At 46.5% G+C, this 20,581-nt stretch overlaps 2 protein-coding genes across 2 annotated transcripts in view; both read left to right on the forward strand.

The window, feature by feature from the left end:
• ssuh2.1 (ssu-2 homolog, tandem duplicate 1) overlaps nucleotides 1–12,812 on the forward strand; it is a 43,462-nt gene extending 30,650 nt beyond the window's left edge. Inside the window, exons 8-12 of the mRNA XM_041887263.1 lie at nucleotides 4,562–4,671; nucleotides 8,527–8,619; nucleotides 10,660–10,765; nucleotides 10,944–11,060; nucleotides 11,924–12,812. Coding sequence (XP_041743197.1) covers nucleotides 4,562–4,671; nucleotides 8,527–8,619; nucleotides 10,660–10,765; nucleotides 10,944–11,060; nucleotides 11,924–12,058 — 561 coding nt within the window. The 3' untranslated portion in view covers nucleotides 12,059–12,812. The remainder of the gene's footprint in view (nucleotides 1–4,561; nucleotides 4,672–8,526; nucleotides 8,620–10,659; nucleotides 10,766–10,943; nucleotides 11,061–11,923) is intronic.
• Nucleotides 12,813–13,092: 280 nt separating this feature from the next.
• Nucleotides 13,093–20,581, forward strand: part of LOC121574711 (semaphorin-3D) — a 132,545-nt gene continuing 125,056 nt past the window's right edge. Inside the window, exon 1 of the mRNA XM_041887262.2 lies at nucleotides 13,093–13,233. The gene's annotated coding sequence lies outside the window, so the exon portion shown is untranslated. The remainder of the gene's footprint in view (nucleotides 13,234–20,581) is intronic.

Here is a 20,581-nt window from a genome sequence, read left to right on the forward strand (position 1 = left end):
AGAGGTATTAATAGACTATCCCCTGTTTCAGAGGTAATAATAGACTATCCCCTGTTTCAGAGGTAATAATAGACTATCCCCTGTTTCAGAGGTATTAATAGACTATCCCCTGTTTCAGAGGTATTAATAGACTATCCCCTGTTTCAGAGGTATTAATAGACTATCCCCTGTTTCAGAGGTATTAATAGACTATCCCCTGTTTCAGAGGTATTAATAGACTATCCCCTGTTTCAGAGGTAATAATAGACTATCCCCTGTTTCAGAGGTATTAATAGACTATCCCCTGTTTCAGAGGTATTAATAGACTATCCCCTGTTTCAGAGGTATTAATAGACTATCCCCTGTTTAAGAGGTATTAATAGACTATCCCCTGTTTCAGAGGTATTAATAGACTATCCCCTGTTTCAGAGGTATTAATAGACTATCCCCTGTTTCAGAGGTATTAATAGACTATCCCCTGTTTCAGAGGTAATAATAGACTATCCCCTGTTTCAGAGGTATTAATAGACTATCCCCTGTTTCAGAGGTAATAATAGACTATCCCCTGTTTCAGAGGTATTAATAGACTATCCCCTGTTTCAGAGGTATTAATAGACTATCCCCTGTTTCAGAGGTATTAATAGACTATCCCCTGTTTCAGAGGTATTAATAGACGATCCCCTGTTTGTCACGATCGCCTATGAAATACGACCAAAGCGCAGCGTTGGGAGTGAACATGACTTTAATGTTGAAATAACGACAAAACAAAATACGATCCGTAACGTCCTCAGTACATAGACTGAACATAGAACAAAAACCCACCAACAAACAGTGAAACACAACAGTATATATATGGCTCCCAATCAGAGATAACGAGCCGACAGCTGACACTCGTTACCTCCGATTGGGAGCCATATATATACTGTTGTGTTTCACTGTTTGTTGGTGGGTTTTTGTTCTATGTTCAGTCTATGTACTGAGGACGTTACGGATCGTATTTTGTTTTGTCGTTATTTCAACATTAAAGTCATGTTCACTCCCAACGCTGCGCTTTGGTCGTATTTCATAGGCGATCGTGACAGAAAAACCCAACAGTATATATATGGCTCCCAATCAGAGATAACGAGCTGACAGCTGACACTCGTTATCTCTGATTGGGAGCCATATTTATTCTGTGTGTTTTCTCCTTTGTTTTGTGGGTTATTGTTTCCGTGTTGCTGTTAGTGTGTTTCAGTATTTGAACTTCACGGTTCGTCATTTGTTGTTTTCTTCGTGGTTGCTTTAATTTAATAAAGTCATCATGTTCACTCGCCACGCTGCGCATTGGTCTCCTCCTTCAGACGATCGTGACAGAAAAACCCACCAAGACCAGACCAAGCAGCGTGTCCAGGAGCTGAAGGGCGATAATTGGAAACAGAGGAGCGAGAATTGGGCGAGAATGATGGAGGCCTGGTCCACGGAGAGGAGAGACCCCCAGAAAATTTTTAGGGGGGGGCTCACGAGGTCGGGACATGGGAAGAGTTATTGGACGGAAAGGATCCTTGGGCACAACCGGGAGAATATCGCCTCCCTCGTGAAGAGCTGGAGGCAGCCAAAGCCGAGAGGAGGTGGTACGAGGAGGCAGCGCGAAGGCGAGGCTGGAAGCCCGTGGAAGAGAGGCAACCCCAAGAAATTTTTGGGGGGGGGCACATGGCTTGGGCAGCTGGGCAGCAGGAGGCTGCCACAGGGAGAAAAGGAGAGAAGGCTAACGGAGTACGGGAGCCATTGGCGAGTGGAAGGAGGGAAGTTGTTGTGGTACGGCATGAGAGACTGAAGTGTGTTCCCAGTCTGGTCCGGTCCGTTCTTGATCCCCAGTTAAGGCCAGTGGTGGGTGTTCCCGTGCACGGACCGGTCTGTTCCTACTCCACGCACCAGGTCCACGATGTGCGTCGCCAGCCGGCCAGAGTCTGCCGTCTGCCCTAGGGCGTCTGAACTGCCCGTCTGCCAAGCGCTGCATAAGCCGCCCGTCTGTACTGAGCCTGCAAAGCCGTCCGTCTGCCATGAGCCTTCAGAGCCGTCCGCCAGACAGAATCATACACCTGCTATGGAATCAGCAGGAGCCGACGCAGCCTATGCTGGACTGGAGGCTCGGGTTCGTGACCCGGCAGGGAGCGGCTCATGCGGATGGGAGCCGTCCTGCTGGAGGTGATGACTGCAATCCGAGGCTGGGGTCCGCCTCCACCGCTAGCCGCCCAGCCAGCACCATCAGCCAGCCATGAGCAGCCAGATCCGTCAGCCAGCCATGAGCAGCCAGATCCGTCAGCCAGCCATGAGCAGCCAGATCTGTCAGCCAGCCATGAGCAGCCAGATCTGTCAACCAGCCATGAGCAGCCAGATCCGTCAGCCAGCCATGAGCAGCCAGACCCGTCAGCCAGCCATGAGCAGCCAGATCCACAGCCAGCCATGAGCAGCCAGATCCGTCAGCCAGCCATGAGCAGCCAGATCCGTCCAGCTAGCCATGAGCAGCCAGATCCGTCAGCCAGCCATGAGCAGCCAGATCCGTCAGCCAGCCATGAGCAGCCAGATCCGTCAGCCAGCCATGAGCAGCCAGACCCGTCAGCCAGCCATGAGCAGCCAGATCCGTCAGCCAGCCATGAGCAGCCAGATCCGTCAGCCAGCCATGAGCAGCCAGATCCGTCAGCCAGCCGCGAGCAGCCAGATCCGTCAGCCAGCCACGAGCAGCCAGATCCGTCCAGCCAGCCATGAGCAGCCAGATCCGTCAGCCAGCCATGAGCAGCCAGATCCGTCAGCCAGCCATGAGCAGCCAGATCCGTCCAGCCAGCCATGAGCAGCCAGATCCGTCATCCAGTCAGGATTCGCCAGAGCCGTCGAGCCAGGATCCGCCAGAGCCGTCCAGACAGGATCAGCCAGAGCCTTCCGCCAGACAGGATCAGCCAGAGCCTTCCGCCAGACAGGATCAGCCAGAGCCTTCCGCCAGACAGGATCAGCCAGAGCCTTCCGCCAGACAGGATCAGCCAGAGCCTTCCGCCAGACAGGATCCGCCAGAGCCGTCCAGCCGAGATCCGCCAGAGCCGTCCAGCCGAGATCCGCCAGAGCCGTCCAGCCGGGATCCGCCAGAGCCGTTCAGCCAGGATCCGCCAGAGCCGTCCAGCCAGGATCCGCCAGAGCCGTCCAGCCAGGATCCGCCAGAGCCGTCCAGCCAGGATCCGCCAGAGCCGTCCAGCCAGGATCCGCCAGAGCCGTCCCAGCCAGGATCCGCCAGAGCCGTTCAGCCAGGATCCGCCAGAGCCGTTCAGCCAGGATCCGCCAGAGCCGTCCAGCCAGGATCCGCCAGAGCCGTCCAGCCAGGATCCGCCAGAGCCGTCCAGCCAGGATCCGCCAGAGCCGTTCAGCCAGGATCCGCCAGAGCCGTCCAGCCGGATCCGCCAGAGCCGTCCCGCCAGGATCCGCCAGAGCCGTCCCGCCAGGATCCGCCAGAGCCGTCCAGCCAGGATCCGCCAGAGCCGTCCAGCCAGGATCCGCCAGAGCCGTCCCGCCAGGATCCGCCAGAGCCGTCCCGCCTGGATCCGCCAGAGCCATCCCGCCAGGATCCGCCAGAGCCAGCCAGCCAGGATCCGCCATCTAGTCCGGTGCTGCCCCTTAGTCCGGTGCTGCCTTTTAGCCCGGTGCTGCCCCTTAGCCCGGTGCTGCCCCTTAGTCCTGTACTGCCCCGTAGTCCGGTACTGCCCCGTAGTCCGGTGTTGCCCCTTAGTCCAGGTGGGGTTAGGTGGAGGGTGGTCATTGGGAGGAGGCTACCGAAGCAGGTTGTGACTGTGGTGGGGTGGGGATCACGACCGGGGCCAGAGCCGCCACCATGGACAGACGCCCACCCAGACCCTCCCCTAGTCCTGATGTTGGTGCGCCCGGAGTTCGCACCTTTAGGGGGGGGTACTGTAACACTCTGGCTCTATGGACGTTTATATTGAGCCAGGGTTGTTCATTTTCTTGTGTTGGGTGTATTTCATTTGGTGGTGTTGGGGATGGGTGAGTTTCATTTTGTTTGTGTCATGTGGTGATTGGTCGATGACTCCCAATCAGAGGTAACGAGTGTCAGCTGTCGGCTCGTTATCTCTGATTGGGAGCCATATTTATTCTGTGTGTTTTCTCCTTTGTTTTGTGGGTTATTGTTTCCGTGTTGCTGTTAGTGTGTTTCAGTATTTGAACTTCACGGTTCGTCATTTGTTGTTTTCTTCGTGGTTGCTTTAATTTAATAAAGTCATCATGTTCACTCGCCACGCTGCGCATTGGTCTCCTCCTTCAGACGATCGTGACACTGTTTCAGAGGTATTAATAGACGATCCCCTGTTTCAGAGGTATTAATAGACGATCCCCTGTTTCAGAGGTATTAATAGACTATCCCCTGTTTCAGAGGTATTAATAGACTATCCCCTGTTTCAGAGGTATTAATAGACTATCCCCTGTTTCAGAGGTATTAATAGACTATCCCCTGTTTCAGAGGTATTAATAGACTATCCCCTGTTTCAGAGGTATTAATAGACTATCCCCTGTTTCAGAGGTATTAATAGACTATCCCCTGTTTCAGAGGCGATGTCCGTTCTGCCATGGACATGGACGCAGGACAACAGGACATGGACGTAACAACAGGGCCGGCAACAACAGATGTTCTAGCTGTCAGGGGAGAGGAAGGAAGAGGTAAACATTGACAGTATATTTTACATTGAGCAGACGCTCTTATCCAGAGCAACTTCCAGTTAGTGCGTTCATCTTAAGATAGCTAGGTGCAACAACCACATACCACATATCACATTCATAGTAAATACATTTTTCTTCAATACAGTAGCAATAAGTAATCCGTGCTAGTTCCACCATTGCAAATCAAATCAAATTGTATTTGTCACATGCGCCAAATTCAACAGGTGTAGACCTTACAGTGAAATGCTTACTTCCAAGCCCTTAACCAACAATACAGTTTTAAGATAGAATAAACATTTAAAAAATCACACAAACAAATACAGGGGGGTACCGGTACCGAGTCAATGTGCGGGGGCACCGGTTAGTCGAGGTAATTGAGGTAATATGTACAAGTAGGTAGAGTTATTAAAGTGACTATGCATAGACAATAAACAGAGAGTAGCACCAGCGTAAAAGAGGGGGGGTGGGGTGGGGGGGGCAATGCAAATAATCCGGGTAGCCATTTGATTAGATGTTCAGGAGTCTTATGGCTTGGGGGTAGAATCTGTAAAGAAGCCTCTTGGACCTTGACTTGGCGCTCCGGTACCGCTTGCCGTGCGGTAGCAGAGAGAACAGTCAATGACTAGGGTGGCTGGAGTCATTAGGGTGGCTGGAATTTTTAGGGCCTTCCTCTGACACCGCCTGGTATATAGGTCCTGGATGGCAGGAAGCTTGGCCCCAGTGATGTACTGGGCCATACGCACTACCCTCTGTAGTGCCTTGCGGTCGGAGGCCGAGCAGTTGCCATACCAGGCAGTGATTCAACCAGTCAGGATGCTCTCGATGATGCAGCTGTAAAACCTTTTGAGGATCTGAGGACCCATGCCAAATATTTTCCGTCTCCTTAGGGGGAATACGTTTTGTCGTGCCCTCTTCACGACTGTCTTGGTGTGCTTGGACCATGTTAGTTTGTTGGTGATGTGGACACCAAGGAACCTGAAGCTCTCAACCTGTTCCACTACAGCCCCGTAGATGAGAATGGGGGCGTGCTCGGTCCTCTAGTTTTTCCTGTAGTCCACAATCATCTCCTTTGTCTTGATCACGTTTAGGGAGAGGTTGTTGTCCTGGAACCACACGGCCAAGTCTCTGACCTCCTCCCTATAAGCTGTCTCATCGTTATCGGTGATCAGGCCTACCACTGTTGTTTCATCGGCAAACTTAATGATGGTGTTGGAGTCGTGCCTGGCCATGCAGTCATGGGTGAACAGGGAGTACAGGAGGCGACTGAGCACGCACCCCTGAGGAGCCCCTGTGTTTAGGATCAGTGTGGCAGATGTGTTGTTACCTACCCTTACCACCTGGGGGCGGCCCGTCAGGAAGTCCAGGATCCAGTTGTAGAGGGAGGTGTTTAGTCCCAAGGTCCTTAGCTTAGTGATGAGCTTTGTGGGCACTATGGTGTTGAACGCTGAGCTGTAGTCAATGAATAGCATTCTCACATAGGTGTTCCTTTTCTCCAGGTGTGAAAGGGCAGTGTGGAGCGCAATAGAGATGGATCTATTGCGCTCCAGATCTGTGGATCTGTTTGGGCAGTATGCAAATTGGAGTGGGTCTAGGGTTTCTGGGATAATGGTGTTGATGTGAGCCATGACCAGCCTTTCAAAGCACTTCATGGCTACAGACGTGAGTGCTACGGGTCGGTAGTCATTTAGGCAGGTTGTCTTAGTGTTCATGGGCACAGGGACTATGGTGGTCTGCTTGAAACATGTTGGTATTACAGACTCAGACAGGGAGAGGTTGAAAATGTCAGTGAAGACACTTGCCAGTTGGTCAGCGCATGCTCGGAGTACTCGTCCTGGTAATCCGTCTGGCCCTGCGGCCTTGTGAATGTTGACCTGTTTAAAGGTCTTATTCACATCGGCTACGGAGAGCGTGATCACACAGTCGTCCGGAACAGCTGACGCTCTCATGCATGTTTCAGTTACTTGCCTCGAAGCGAGCATAGAAGTAATTTAGCTCATCTGGTAGGCTTGTGTCACTGGGCAGCTCGCGGCTGTGCTTCCCTTTGTAGTCTGTAATAGTTTGCAGGCCCTGCCATCTCCGACGAGCGTCAGAGCCAGTGTAGTACGATTCAATCTTAGTCCTGTATTGACTCTCTGCCTGTTTGATGGTTCATCGGAGTGCATAGCGGGATTTCTTATAAGCGTCCGGGTTAGAGTCCCGCTCCTTGAAAGCGGCAGCTCTACCCTTTAGCTCAGTGCGGATGTTGCCTGTAATCCATGGCTTCTGGTTGGGGTATGTATGTACGGTCACTGTGGGGACGACATCATCGATGCACTTATTGATGAAGCCGGTGACTGATGTGGTGTACTCCTCAATGCCATCGGAAGAATCCCAGAACATATTCCAGTCTGTGATAGCAAAACAGTCCTTTAGCTTAGCATCTGCTTCATCTGACTACTTTTTTATTGACCGAGTCACTGGTGCTTCCTGCTTTAGTTTTCGCTTGTAAGCAGGAATCAGGAGGATAGAATTATGGTCAGATTTGCCAAATGGAGGGTCGAGGGAGAGCTTTGTATGTGTCTCTGTGTTTGGAGTAAAGGTGGTCTAGAGTTTTTTTCCTCTGGTTGCACATTTAACATGCTGGTAGAAATTAGGTAAAACAGATTTAAGTTTCCCAGCATTAAAGTCCCCGGCCACTAGGAGCGCCACCTCTGGATGAGCATTTTCCTGTTTGCTTATGGCCGTATACAGTTCATTGAGTGCGGTCTTAGTGCCAGCATCGGTTTGTGGTGGTAAATAGACAGCTATGAAAAATATAGATGAAAACTCGTTTGGTAGATAGTGTGGTCTACAGCTTATCATGAGATACTCTACCTCAGGCGAGCAAAACCTTGAGACTTCCTTAGATATCGTGCACCAGCTGTTGTTTACAAATATACATAGACCACCACCCCTTGTCTTACCAGAGGCTGCTGTTCTATCCTGCTGATACAGCGTATAACCCGCCAGCTGTATGTTATTCATGTCTTCATTCAGCCACTACTCGGTGAAACAGAAGATATTACAGTTTTTAATGTCCCGTTGGTAGGATAAACGTGCCTGTAGTTCGTCCACTTTATTATCAAGCGATTGTAAATTGGCCAATAGTATCGATGGCAAAGGCAGATTAGCCACTCGTCGCCGGCTCCTTACCAAGCACCCCGATCTCCTTCCGCGATATCTCCTTTTCTTTCTACTGCGAATGACGGGGATGAGGGCCCTGTTGGGTGTCTGGAGCAAATCCCTCTAGTCCGACTCATTAAATAAAAATTATTCGTCTAGTTCGAGGTGAGTAATCGCTGTTCTGATATCCAGAAGCTCTTTTCGGTCACAAGAGACAGGTAGCAGCAACATTATGTACAAAATAAGTTACAAACAATGCGAAAAAACACACAGAATAGCACGGTTGGTTAAGAGTTCATAACAGAGAAGAGCTTCCCCATCACTAAGCTATGCTTAACTCACAATCTCTCTCTTCATGATATCAAAAACGAAGTTAACATGATGTCTACCGCAACGAGGCATTAGCTGGAAATGTAATTTTATATAATGTTATGTAAAGTAAAAGGACAGCAACTGTATACGAAGTGCAACTTGTATTGTATCAATAATGATTAAGTGATTTAATTAGTGATTCATTGATTATAGCTACTTGAGTTTTGATGATTAAACCTCTCCTTTGTTCTGGTTTTCTCCTCCAGATACTTTCTGTTGACTGATTTGTTGGCTAATTGATTGATTGGTTGGCTAATTTATTGATTAATTGGCTGGTTAATTGATTGATTTGCTAATTGATTGATTGGTTGGCTAATTTATTGATTGATGTCTCTCCTCTAGATGCACGTTCTGCCATGGACATGGCCACAAGACCTGCCCTACCTGCCAGGGCAACAGAAACCTGATGCACTTCATTCAGCTCACCATCACATGGTACTGAACTGGGCCCGGTTTCCCGATGGAACCTAAGTGTTTTTTTGTGTGTGTTTCTTTGTACTTTTTCTCCCCAGTTTCATGATATCCAATTGGTAGTTACAGTCTTGTCCCATCACTGCAACTCCCGTACGCACTCGGGAGAGGCGAAGGTCGAGAGCTATGCGTCCTCCCCGAAAACACGACCCTGCCCAAGCCACACTGCTTCTTGACACACTGCTCGCTTAACCCGGGAAGCCAGCCGCACCAATGTGTCGGAGGAAACACAGTACAACTGGCGACCGAGGTCAGTGTGCAGGCGCCCGGCCCGCCACAAGGAGTCGCTAGAGCGCGATGGTACAAGGACATCCCGGTCCGGCCAAACCCTCCCCCAACCCGGACGACGCTGAGACAACTGTGCACCGCTTCATGGGTCTCCCGGTCGCGGCCGGCTGCGGCACAGCCTGGGATCGAACCCGGGTCTCTAGTGACACCTCTAGCCTACAAGTGTTTTAACAATGCATTGGTCCTGACACCACGCAGAGAGAAACGCTCACTACTTCGCACTGCTCTCGGATCAGCTTTCTCCATTCAAATCTTACCTTAACATTAGAATTATTCCACAATGCTGATGACGGATCAGCTCCTAGAGAGATATTACAACCTATGGCTGCAAATAGGCTATTGAGCAGGCGTATTATGCCTACCCAATAATAATGCACTAAATCACAGATTTGGCACATCAATCAATCAATCAATCAAATGTATTTATAAAGCCCTTTTCACATCAGCAGATGTCACAAAGTGCTTATACAGATACCCAGCCTAAAACCCCAAACAGCAAGCAATGCAGATGTAGAAGCATCATTGCGTACATCATTGCGCACATCTTGTCACACATCATGAAACACATTGAGGCAAAGAAATTACAGGCAGTAGGCCAAGTTGTAAAATATAACTCAGTACGATTGAAATAGGCTTGTCGACCCCATGTAGCCCATGTACCGTATATTTTAATGCAGTCATCTCGGTTTTAATTTGAAGCATAATTTTATCCTTCCCCTGTTTGTAACAATTGCAAATACTTTGGCAAACTTTGTATTTGTAATCAACTTCGTTCTGAAGTTATCGTCAGTCACCGTCAGACGGATAGCCTAAACATTGGGATTCTACGGGGAGATCTTCTGTGAATAAAGTGGAAGGGGAAATTGGCTGCTCTACGAGGGGTCCGGATCACTCGCGGATGTTCAATGGTTTTTAAGAGCCACGTTTCTACCTAAGGCTCTGGGAAACACCTCGGCTAGAAGGTTCTAACGATGGATCTTAGAAGGTTCTAACGATGGATCTTAGAAGGTTCTAACGATGGGATCTTAACGCTACAAAGGCTCTGAGAAACGACGGACCAGATCTGTCTGGAGGCCTACTGCAAGAATCTGATCCACTACATTCAGCTCACCGTCACGTGGTAGTGGACTAGATTGGACTGGATTGCGCCGTTTTAGAGCAGTGATGGGCAACTCCAGTCCTCAGGGGGGCCTGATTGGTGACACACTATTGCCTCAGCTGAATCACCTGACTCCAGTAATCAACTAATCATGGTCTCCTGTTTAGAAGAACAATAACTTTAGTTATGACAGACTTGTCAATAAGTCGCTTTAGGCAAGTCCAAGACAAGACTCACTTCCTGTGTACAGAACAGTCATAATGCAAGCTGAACCAACAGTACATGTTATTGTCCTGCTGAACAGTATTTGTGTAACCTGTAGTATTGTGTCAACTCTAAGTCAACAGAAGCAGTGATTCCCCTTGGATATATTATTATTATTTCAGCAGTGGTGACAATGGGTTAGCGCAATGACATGCTAGCTGTTCCCATAGACTTCCAGTCATTGAGCCAACGACTATCCCATTTAAGAGCGTCACAACAGAAATATATAGGAATAAATGATGACTTATTTTTGGCAGCGGTGGCAACAATTTAGGAGCGGTGGGCCACCGCTGGTTAAGTGAATATCAGAGAAACACTGAACAGAAGCATCCTGTTGCTCCTTTATCCTACAGGAAGAACCACGTGTTTGAGTTCGTACCGGACCGGCTGCCTGAGTTCCCTCTCAAGAAGTTTGAGAAGGTGTCTGGGGACGCGTTCTTCGTTGATGAAAGTATTCTGGTGAAGGTCTATTTTTATTTTCCCGAGTGGGTGCTGTAAAGACATGTTAACCCGATCCCAGATCTGTATGTGACCGTTCATGATAGAGAGGTTGGCTAGAACCACACCAGGCTACCTAGTCTGTCACTGTGGTGTATGTTACCATGGACACTAACCTTACCGGGCCCCATTCCCTCAGGTGTACCCCATCGTGGGTTTCCCTGACCAGGAGATCTGTGATGCCTCCAAGAAGGCATCTCAAGAACACCACAGCAAGTTCTCACCACAGCAAGTTCCCTGTCGCATCCTACAACAGGTGAGTTATCTCTGGGCATATAGCTAGTGTCCTGGTCCAATACTCATTAACCGCATCCTCCCTCCCTCCCTCCCTCCCTCCCTCCCTCCCTCCCTCCCTCCCTCCCTCTCCCCTGTCAGTCGTATCCTACAACAGGTATTCTTCTAGTCTTTCAGCCCTGTTAGGGACCTTTCCTAATACTCCTGGATCCTTCCATCCTTTCCTCCCTTCCTGTCCTCTTGTCAGTAGAATCCTGCAACATGAGTCATCCCTGTAAGGGTTCTGTCCCAATACTACTCAACTGCATTATTTCTTACTTCCTTCTTCCTGTCCTCTTGTCAGTAGAATCATGCAACATGAGTCATCCCTGTAAAGGTTCTGTCCCAATACTACTCAACTGCATTCTTTCTTCCTTCCTTCCTTCCTTCCTTCCTTCCTTCCTTCATCCTCTTGTCAGTCGCATCCTGCAGCCGGTGAGCCTTCTCTGGGGCTTTTCACAATACTGAACTTAACCAAGCCGAGTCGGATCAAGCCGTACTGAGCTAGCCCGGTTAGTTTTCCAGCATAGTTTCTGGAGTCAGCCCAGTTTTAATTTGGGTCAGGATGATAGTGTGAAAAGGGTATCTCAGCCTGAGGGCCATGTTGTAATACTCCTGAACGGACTCCTTCCCTCCTGCCGTGCCCCACCCTGAGGCCCATAGCGGCCTGTTTCTTTACTTTTCAACTGCATCTTTTTTTTAAATGCAATTGCCTTTAACGGCCACTAGAGGCCAGCACTGACATCAATATAACAGAGCCTCCCTGGATTGAGGAGGTTTGACGACAGCAGGGACTTGATCGCGTGTCTTTTAAATATCTACTCAAATGTTTCTGTTTCTTCACAGCGTCAAACCATTGAGCTGGTCCCCATCACTCACGCCTTCTATTCCTACAGTGGAAAAGACTACGACTACTTTGTATACGGTCTCGAGAATAAGGTTTTCACTCCTAAATATCCTTCCGCCTGTGTTATATTATAAAGGAAATATCTCATTTTTATTTTTTTATTTTTTTATTTCACCTACCAATAACCTACCAATAATGCAATGGTAGTCCTGTCCTTTTAATGAATATTTCATAGTCATTATAATATGCTTTACTTATTGTTGTATAATCATTGGATAAGGAACATCTACAGTATGCTAGAAATGTGTAACTACCGTCTTATTGATTGTGCATAGAGGAAAAGTCTATCCTGACATTTTTACGTTTGTAATTATTATTATTTTTACTCAAAAGGGTGCTAGCCATTGTGGAACTCAGTGTGTGTAAAATCAGTGCCTGTTCATTCCAGTCATTCCATTTCCTTCACACAATTGAATTGAAAGTATATGCTATACTATAGCAATGAAATCCAAAGTATATGAAGTTGGATAATGGAATATTTTATTCTGAATTATGTCATGTTTGTATGTAACTCTGACGCCTCTCCAGTTTTGATCATAGCGATGGAACCATAGAAATAGAATGAGAAGCAGAATCATTCTAATTCTGTGGAGAATCTAGTCAATCTGTTTCTATGGTTTGGGATCATCCACTGAAGTCTAAACTCAGAGTAAGAGAGGTATTGCCAGTGTGGAGCTTGTGTGTGTTTCTAATTGTAATCAATTAAATGGTTTTATATCAATCTGAATTGTAATACATGCACCTTACAACCTACATGGAGAATAAAAATAATACAACGTTTCTATAACCTGTATTTTTTATAATAAATTAAAAAACGATGATTTTGAATATTTGTATTTTTCATCATTTGGAACTGGAAGGGTGGGATAACTTGCTGAATAAAATGAATTACTTGTCTATGCCCGTTGTTATACTACCCAATCAATACTGTATCATGGTGGGCTCGATACACCTGCACAAACACGCTGTTAGCTGGTATTATATCGGCGAGGAGAGTGGGAGGGGAGTTGGGAAGCGCAGCGCAGGAGGATGGAGCGTTATAGACTATTGGAGGAGTGGCCTTCCCAGCCCAGCATGCGGAGTTTGTTTATAACGTGTGGAGGGGGACAATGTGGAGACTTCTCACATCACTTCGCTTTTTCAAGGCTTGCCGCGGTCCGTTTCTGTCGCTGTATCGGTAGGCTGTCTGCGTTAAATTTGGAGTGGAATAACTCATCTTCAGGATTCACTATCAACAGTAGAGTGTCTGGTGAGTTTGCAGAAAAGTTTACTGTGTGATAACCGTGATAACTTTGTGTTTACTGTGTGATAACTGGATATGTTTGTAGTGTGCTCTGAGGTAGGCTATGAAGATATTATGGGAAGGTAAATTCTATAAAGTGAGTGGTCTTCGAGATCATTTTTTTGTTTAGTTGATTAATTCTACCATTTTTTTTAAACAAGCAGACATAAAACTTGAAAAAACTATTTCTAGATCAATCAGTATTCTACCAAAATTATTTTAGACAAACGTTTGTGGCTTTCATTTCATATGGACATTCACCTTCCTTGAAAATCCACACAGTCAATAAAGCCTAATCAATTTAGACCATGATCTTCTTTCTGAGCTTAGTTATAGGGCTGACTGAGGTTCAGAATGAAACACATTGTCTAAATTGAGTAATTCATTGACTGGATTTTCAAGGAAGGTCCATCTGAAAATGGTAGAAATAGAACATTCAAGTGTAAAGTTTAATGAATGGTCAAGAGAAGTAAGCCAATAGCCATACAGTGAACCACCCCTAACTATATCCCTGGTCCTGTCTGATATGAGTAACATCCACTGTAGTGAACCACCCCTAACTATATCCCTGGTCCTGTCTGATATGAGTAACATCCACTGTAGTGAACCACCCCTAACTATATATCTGGTCCTGTCTGATATGAGTAACATCCACTGTAGTGAACCACCCCTAACTATATATCTGGTCCTGTCTGATATGAGTAACATCCACTGTAGTGAACCACCCCTAACTATATATCTGGTCCTGTCTGATATGAGTAACGTTTACTGTAGTGAACCACCCCTAACTATATCCCTGGTCCTGTCTGATATGAGTAACATCCACTGTAGTGAACCACCTCTAACTATATCCCTGGTCCTGTCTGATATGAGTAACGTTTACTGTAGTGAACCACCTCTAACTATATCCCTGGTCCTGTCTGATATGAGTAACATCCACTGTAGTGAACCACCCCTAACTATATCCCTGGTCCTGTCTGATATGAGTAACATCCACTGTAGTGAACCACCTCTAACTATATATCTGGTCCTGTCTGATATGAGTAACGTTTACTGTAGTGAACCACCCCTAACTATATATCTGGTCCTGTCTGATATGAGTAACGTTTACTGTAGTGAACCACCCCTAACTATATCCCTGGTCCTGTCTGATACGAGTAACGCCTCTGTAGTGAACCACCTCTAACTATATCCCTGGTCCTGTCTGATATGAGTAACGTCCACTGTAGTGAACCACCCCTAACTATATCCCTGGTCCTGTCTGATATGAGTAACGTTTACTGTAGTGAACCACCCCTAACTATATCCCTGGTCCTGTCTGATATGAGTAACGTTTACTGTAGTGAACCACCCCTACCTATATCCCTGGTCCTGTCTGATATGAGTAACGTCCACTGTAGTGAACCACCCCTAACTATATATCTGGTCCTGTCTGATATGAGTAACATCCACTGTAGTGAACCACCCAAACTATATATCTACTGTATATCCCTGGTCCTGTCTGATACGAGTAACACCTCTGTAGTGAACCACCCCTAACTATATCCCTGGTCCTGTCTGATATGACTTTCTTGCTGTGACTCTGTCTCCATTGTGTCTTTCCTGCTGTGAATCTGTCTCCATTGTGTCTTTCCTCCTGTGAATCTGTCTCCATTGTGTCTTTCCTCCTGTGACTATGTCTCCATTGTGTCTTTCCTACTATGACTGTCTCCATTTCATGCCATTCTACATCATTTTACATGACTGGCGACTTTGGCAGAATCTTTTTTAATACCGCACACATGATCAAAATGATGGGCTACTTTGACACTGACAAACTGAGAATCAGAGATCAATAAAAACGACCTTGAATCCATTAATAGCCTAGGCCTACGTGTGTGGAGACATACTGTAGGCTACAATATGACGAGGAAATTATGATCCTTAACATGCTTTCCAGTTTCACTGACTCACCCAATGACTCGCAGCTCACTCGCCGGTGATGGTCGATGCGTTCCTGCCAAAAGCCCATATCTCGCGCTTGTTTTACTTTGTAAAACAATATTTGGACGTTTATCAAATATTTTGTTAGCCTGCAGCAGACAGATTAGAGTCTTCTCTTTCCAGCAGGAGCCATTTGGTTTCCAACCCGTATTTGAAATATTGCGAAAGGCCTGTTCTGTCTCGGTGCTGTTCACTGACAGATTTGCGGCGCGTTCTCGACTGTAGGCTATGCGTTGTTTCTGGCTACACACAACCCACAGCTAGGCAATTTTTTTCAGAGAAGCTATTGATCTTCTGTGGCTAAATTATGGGCACTTTCATGGTGTAGTAGGCTATTCTGAATTAGTTCATTTATTTATGAACAGACAGCAGTTATTCTATAACTTTGGCAAATGTATTTCAATTTATCAGGCGTTCTACAGCTGCTGTTTAAAGGTGAAAACGCACCAAAAAGATGGGGAAAGATACTTTAACCTGCTTGGAGAGAGAGGGAGAGGGAGCGAGAGACGGAGGGAAATATTAGGGCGAGAAAGAAAGAAACAGAGAGAAACAGAGCGAAAGCTGCTTGGAGAGTTTGAGTATGCTGTCGTTGACACGTTAACACTGATTTAGAGAGCTGCCCCACTCTCCAATGTAAAGAGCCTGCAAGCCGCGTACTTCACTCTCTGTGGTACTCACAGTGCGGTGTTTATCTGTCTGATGGCCTGCTCCGCTGGTCACTGAGGTGCCTGAGCCACAGGCTAACAAACAATAGCCAACCTAGGATCCTGTATATTTTTCCTCCCAATTATTTACCCACATAACGTTTACAACCTTTATGCAAGGCTGTTGATGGCGTCAAAATGAGATTATCGTCATATATTATTTTCAGGACTGTCTGTTTGATATAAAGAAACAGATGTTTAAAGTACTGTACAATGTAATCTCTCCATTAATATATATATATATATATATATATATATATATATAACGCCCTGCCATAAATCAATCAATATATATATAACTATATAATGCCATGCCATATATCCATCAATATATATAACTATATAACGCACTGACATACAGTACCAGTCAAAAGTTTGGACACACCTACTCATTCAAGGTTTTTCTTTTTACATTGTAGAATAATAGTGAAGACATCAAAACTATGAAATAACACATATGGAGTCATGTAGTAACCAAAAAAGTGTTAAACAAATAAAAACATCTGTTATATTTTAGATTCTTCAAAGTAGCCACCCTTTGCCTTGATGACAGCTTTGCACACTCTTGACATTCTCTCAATCAGCTTCATGAGGTAGTCACCTGGAATGCATTTAAATTAACAGGTGCGCCTTGTTAAAAGTTAATTTGTGGAATTTTTTTCCTTCTTAATGTGTTTGAGCCAATCAGTTGTGTTGTGACAAGGTAGGGGTGGTATACAGAAGATAGCCCTATTTGGTAAAAGACCAAGTCCATATTATGGCAAGAACAGCTCAAATAAGCAGTCCATCATTACTTTAAGACATGAAGATCAGTCAATACGGAAAATGTCAAGAACTTTTAAAGTTTCTTCAAGTGCAGTCGCAAAAACCATCAAGTGCTATGATGAAACTGTCTCTCATGAGGACCGCCACAGGAAAGAAAGACCCAGAGTTACCTCTGCTGCAGAGGATAAGTTCATTAGAGTTAACTGCACCTCAGATTGCAGCCCAAATAAATGCTTCACAGAGTTCAAGTAACAGACAAATCTCAACATCAACTGTTCAGAGGAGACTGCATGAATCAGGCCTTCATGGTCCAATTGCTGCAAAGAAACCACTACTAAAGGACACCAATAAGAAGAGACTTGCTTGGGCCAAGAAACACGAGCAATGGGCATTAGATCGGTGGAAATATGGTCTGATGAGTCCAAATGTAAGATTTTTGGTTCAACCGCCGTGTCATTGTGAGACGTAGAGTAGGTGAACGGATGATCTCTGCATGTGTGGTTCCCACCGTGAAGCATGGAGGAGGAAGTGTGATGGTGTGGGGGTGCTTTGCTGGTGACACTGTCAGTGATTTATTTAGAATTCAAGGCACACTTAACCAGCATGGCTACCACAGCATTCTGCAGCAATACACCATCCTATCTGGTTTGTGCTTAGTGGGACTATAATTTTTTCCCCAACAGGACAATGACCCAAAACACACCTCCAGGCTGTGTAAGGGTTATTTGACCAAGGAGAGTGATGGAGTGCTGCATCAGATGACCTGGCCTCCACAATCCCCCGACCTCAACCCAATTGAGATGCTTTGGGATAAGTTGGACCGCAGAGTGAAGGAAAAGCAGCCAACAAGTGCTCAGCATATGTGGGAACTCCTTCAAGACTGTTGGAAAAGCATTCCTCATGAAGCTGGTTGAGAGAATGCCAAGAGTGTGCAAAGCTGTCATCAAGGCAAAGGGTGGCTACTTTGAAGAATCTAATATATCGACCATCACCGGCGAGTGAGCTGCGTGTCATTGGGTGAGTCAGTGAAACTGGAAAGCAGGTTAAGGGATATAATTTCCTCGTCATATTGTAGCCTACAGTATGTCTCCACACACCTAGGCCTAGGCTATTGATGGATTCAAGGTCGTTTTTATTGATCTCAGATTCTCATATATTTTACTACATGATTCCATATGTGTTATTTCATAGTTTTGATGTCTTCACTATTATTCTACAATGTAGAAAATAGTACAAATAAAGAAAAACCCTTGAATGAGTAGGTGTGTCCAAACTTTTGACTGGCACTGTATTCCATCAATATACACTGCTCAAAAAAATAAAGGGAACACTTAAACAACACAATGTAACTCCAAGTCAATCACACTTCTGTGAAATCAAACTGTCCACTTAGGAAGCAACACTGATTGACAATACATTTCACATGCTGTTGTGCAAATGGAATAGACAACAGGTGGAAATGATAGGTAATTAGCAAGACACCCCCAATAAAGGACTGGTTTTGCAGGTGGTGACCACAGACCACTTCTCAGTTCCTATGCTTCCTGGCTGATGTTTTGGTCACTTTTGAATGCTGGCGGTGCTTTCACTCTAGTGGTAGCATGAAACGGAGTCTACAACCCACACAAGTGGCTCAGGTAGTGCAGCTCATCCAGGATGGCACATCAATACGAGCTGTGGCAAGAAGGTTTGCTGTGTCTGTCAGCGTAGTGTCCAGAGCATGGAGGCGCTACCAGGAGACAGGCCAGTACATCAGGAGACGTGGAGGAGGCCGTAGGAGGGCAACAACCCAGCAGCAGGACCGCTACCTCCGCCTTTGTGCAAGGAGGAGCAGGAGGAGCACTGCCAGAGCCCTGCAGAAATGACCTCCAGCAGGCCACAAATGTGCATGTGTCTGCTCAAACGGTCAGAAACAGACTCCATGAGGGTGGTATGAGGGCCCGACGTCCACAGGTGGGGGTTGTGCTTACAGCCCAACACCGTGCAGGACGTTTGGCATTTGCCAGAGAACACCAAGATTGGCAAATTCGCCACTGGCGCCCTGTGCTCTTCACAGATGAAAGCAGGTTCACAATGAGCACGTGACAGACGTGACAGAGTCTGGAGTCGCCGTGGAGAACGTTCTGCTGCCTGCAACATCCTCCAGCATGACCGGTTTGGCGGTGGGTCAGTCATGGTGTGGGGTGGCATTTCTTTGGGGGGGCCGCACAGCCCTCCATGTGCTCGCCAGAGGTAGCCTGACTGCCATTAGGTACAGAGATGAGATCCTCAGACCCCTTGTGAGACCATATGCTGGTGCGGTTGGCCCTGGGTTCCTCCTAATGCAAGACAATGCTAGACCTTATGTGGCTGGAGTGTGTCAGCAGTTCCTGCAAGAGGAAGGCATTGATGCTATGGACTGGCCCGCCCGTTCCCCAGACCTGAATCCAATTGAGCACATCTGGGACATCATGTCTCGCTCCATCTACCAACGCCACGTTGCACCACAGACTGTCCAGGAGTTGGCGGATCTTTAGTCCAGGTCTGGGAGGAGATCCCTCAGGAGACCATCCGCCACCTCATCAGGAGCATGCCCAGGCGTTGTAGGGAGGTCATACAGGCACGTGGAGGCCACACACACTACTGAGCCTAATTTTGACTTGTTTTAAGGACATTACATCAAAGTTGGATCAGCCTGTAGTGTGGTTTTCCACTTTAATTTTGAGGGTGACTCCAAATCCAGACCTCCATGGGTTGATACATTTGATTTCCATTGATAATTTTTGTGTGATTTTGTTGTCAGTACATTCAACTATGTAAAGAAAAAAAGTATTTAATAAGATTATTTCATTCATTCAGATCTAGGATGTGTTATTTTAGTGTTCCCTTAATTTTTTTGAACAGTGTATATAACTATTTAACGGCCTGCCATATATCCATCAATATACAATATATATACAAAAGTGTGTGGACACCACTTCAAATTAGTGGATTCGGCCAGTTCAGCCACACCCGTTGCTGACAGGTGTATAAAATCGAGCACACAGCCACGCAATCTCCGTTGACAAACATTGGCAGTAGAATGGCCCCACTGAAGAGCTCAGTGACTTTCAATGTGACACCGTCATAGGATGCCACCTTTCCCACCGTCATAGGATGCCACCTTTCCATCAAGTCAGTTCGTCAAATTTCTGCCCTGCAGTGCTGTTATTGTGAAGTGGAAACGTCTAGGAGCAACAACGGCTCAGCCACGAACCGGCTCAGAACGGGACCGGCGAGTGGTGAAGCGTGTAGCGCCTAAAAATCGTCTGTCCTCGGTTGCAACACTCACTACCGCGTTCCAAACTGCCTCTGGAAGCAACGTCAGCACAATAACTGTTTGTCGCGAGCTTCATGAAATGGGTTTCCATGGCCTGTTTTTCATTCTGTAGGCTAACGTTATGCATCTGAGATCAGTTAGTAGTTTTATGATCTTTCTCTGTGTTCATCATTGTGTTTATTTAAATGGCGTTAAGGCGTTACGTTACGCTAACATCATGTACGGGGGGCCAGTATAAAAAAAAAAAATGTATTCACTAACTGTAAGTCGCTCTGGATAAGAGCGTCTGCTAAATGACTAAAATGTAAATGTAATGTAAATGTATCACGTATAGAGCCAGGAGTTATTCCTGACTGTGTGACCTGAGCAGGCAGGGAAATCTCTGGGTTCTAGTTAGTCCTTAAACGATGTCTATAATGTCTATGATGTATATACTCTATACTCCTCCTTGTCCGTTCTCTTTTCTCTCTTTCATCCTCCTCTTCCTCCTCCTCTTCCACCTCCTCTTCCTCTTCATCATCCCCTTTCTCCTCCTCCTCTTCCTCTTCCTCATCCTCCTCTTCCT

The sequence above is a fragment of the Coregonus clupeaformis genome, chromosome 10 (assembly GCF_020615455.1).
Source record: "Coregonus clupeaformis isolate EN_2021a chromosome 10, ASM2061545v1, whole genome shotgun sequence".
Classification (NCBI taxonomy): domain Eukaryota; kingdom Metazoa; phylum Chordata; class Actinopteri; order Salmoniformes; family Salmonidae; genus Coregonus; species Coregonus clupeaformis.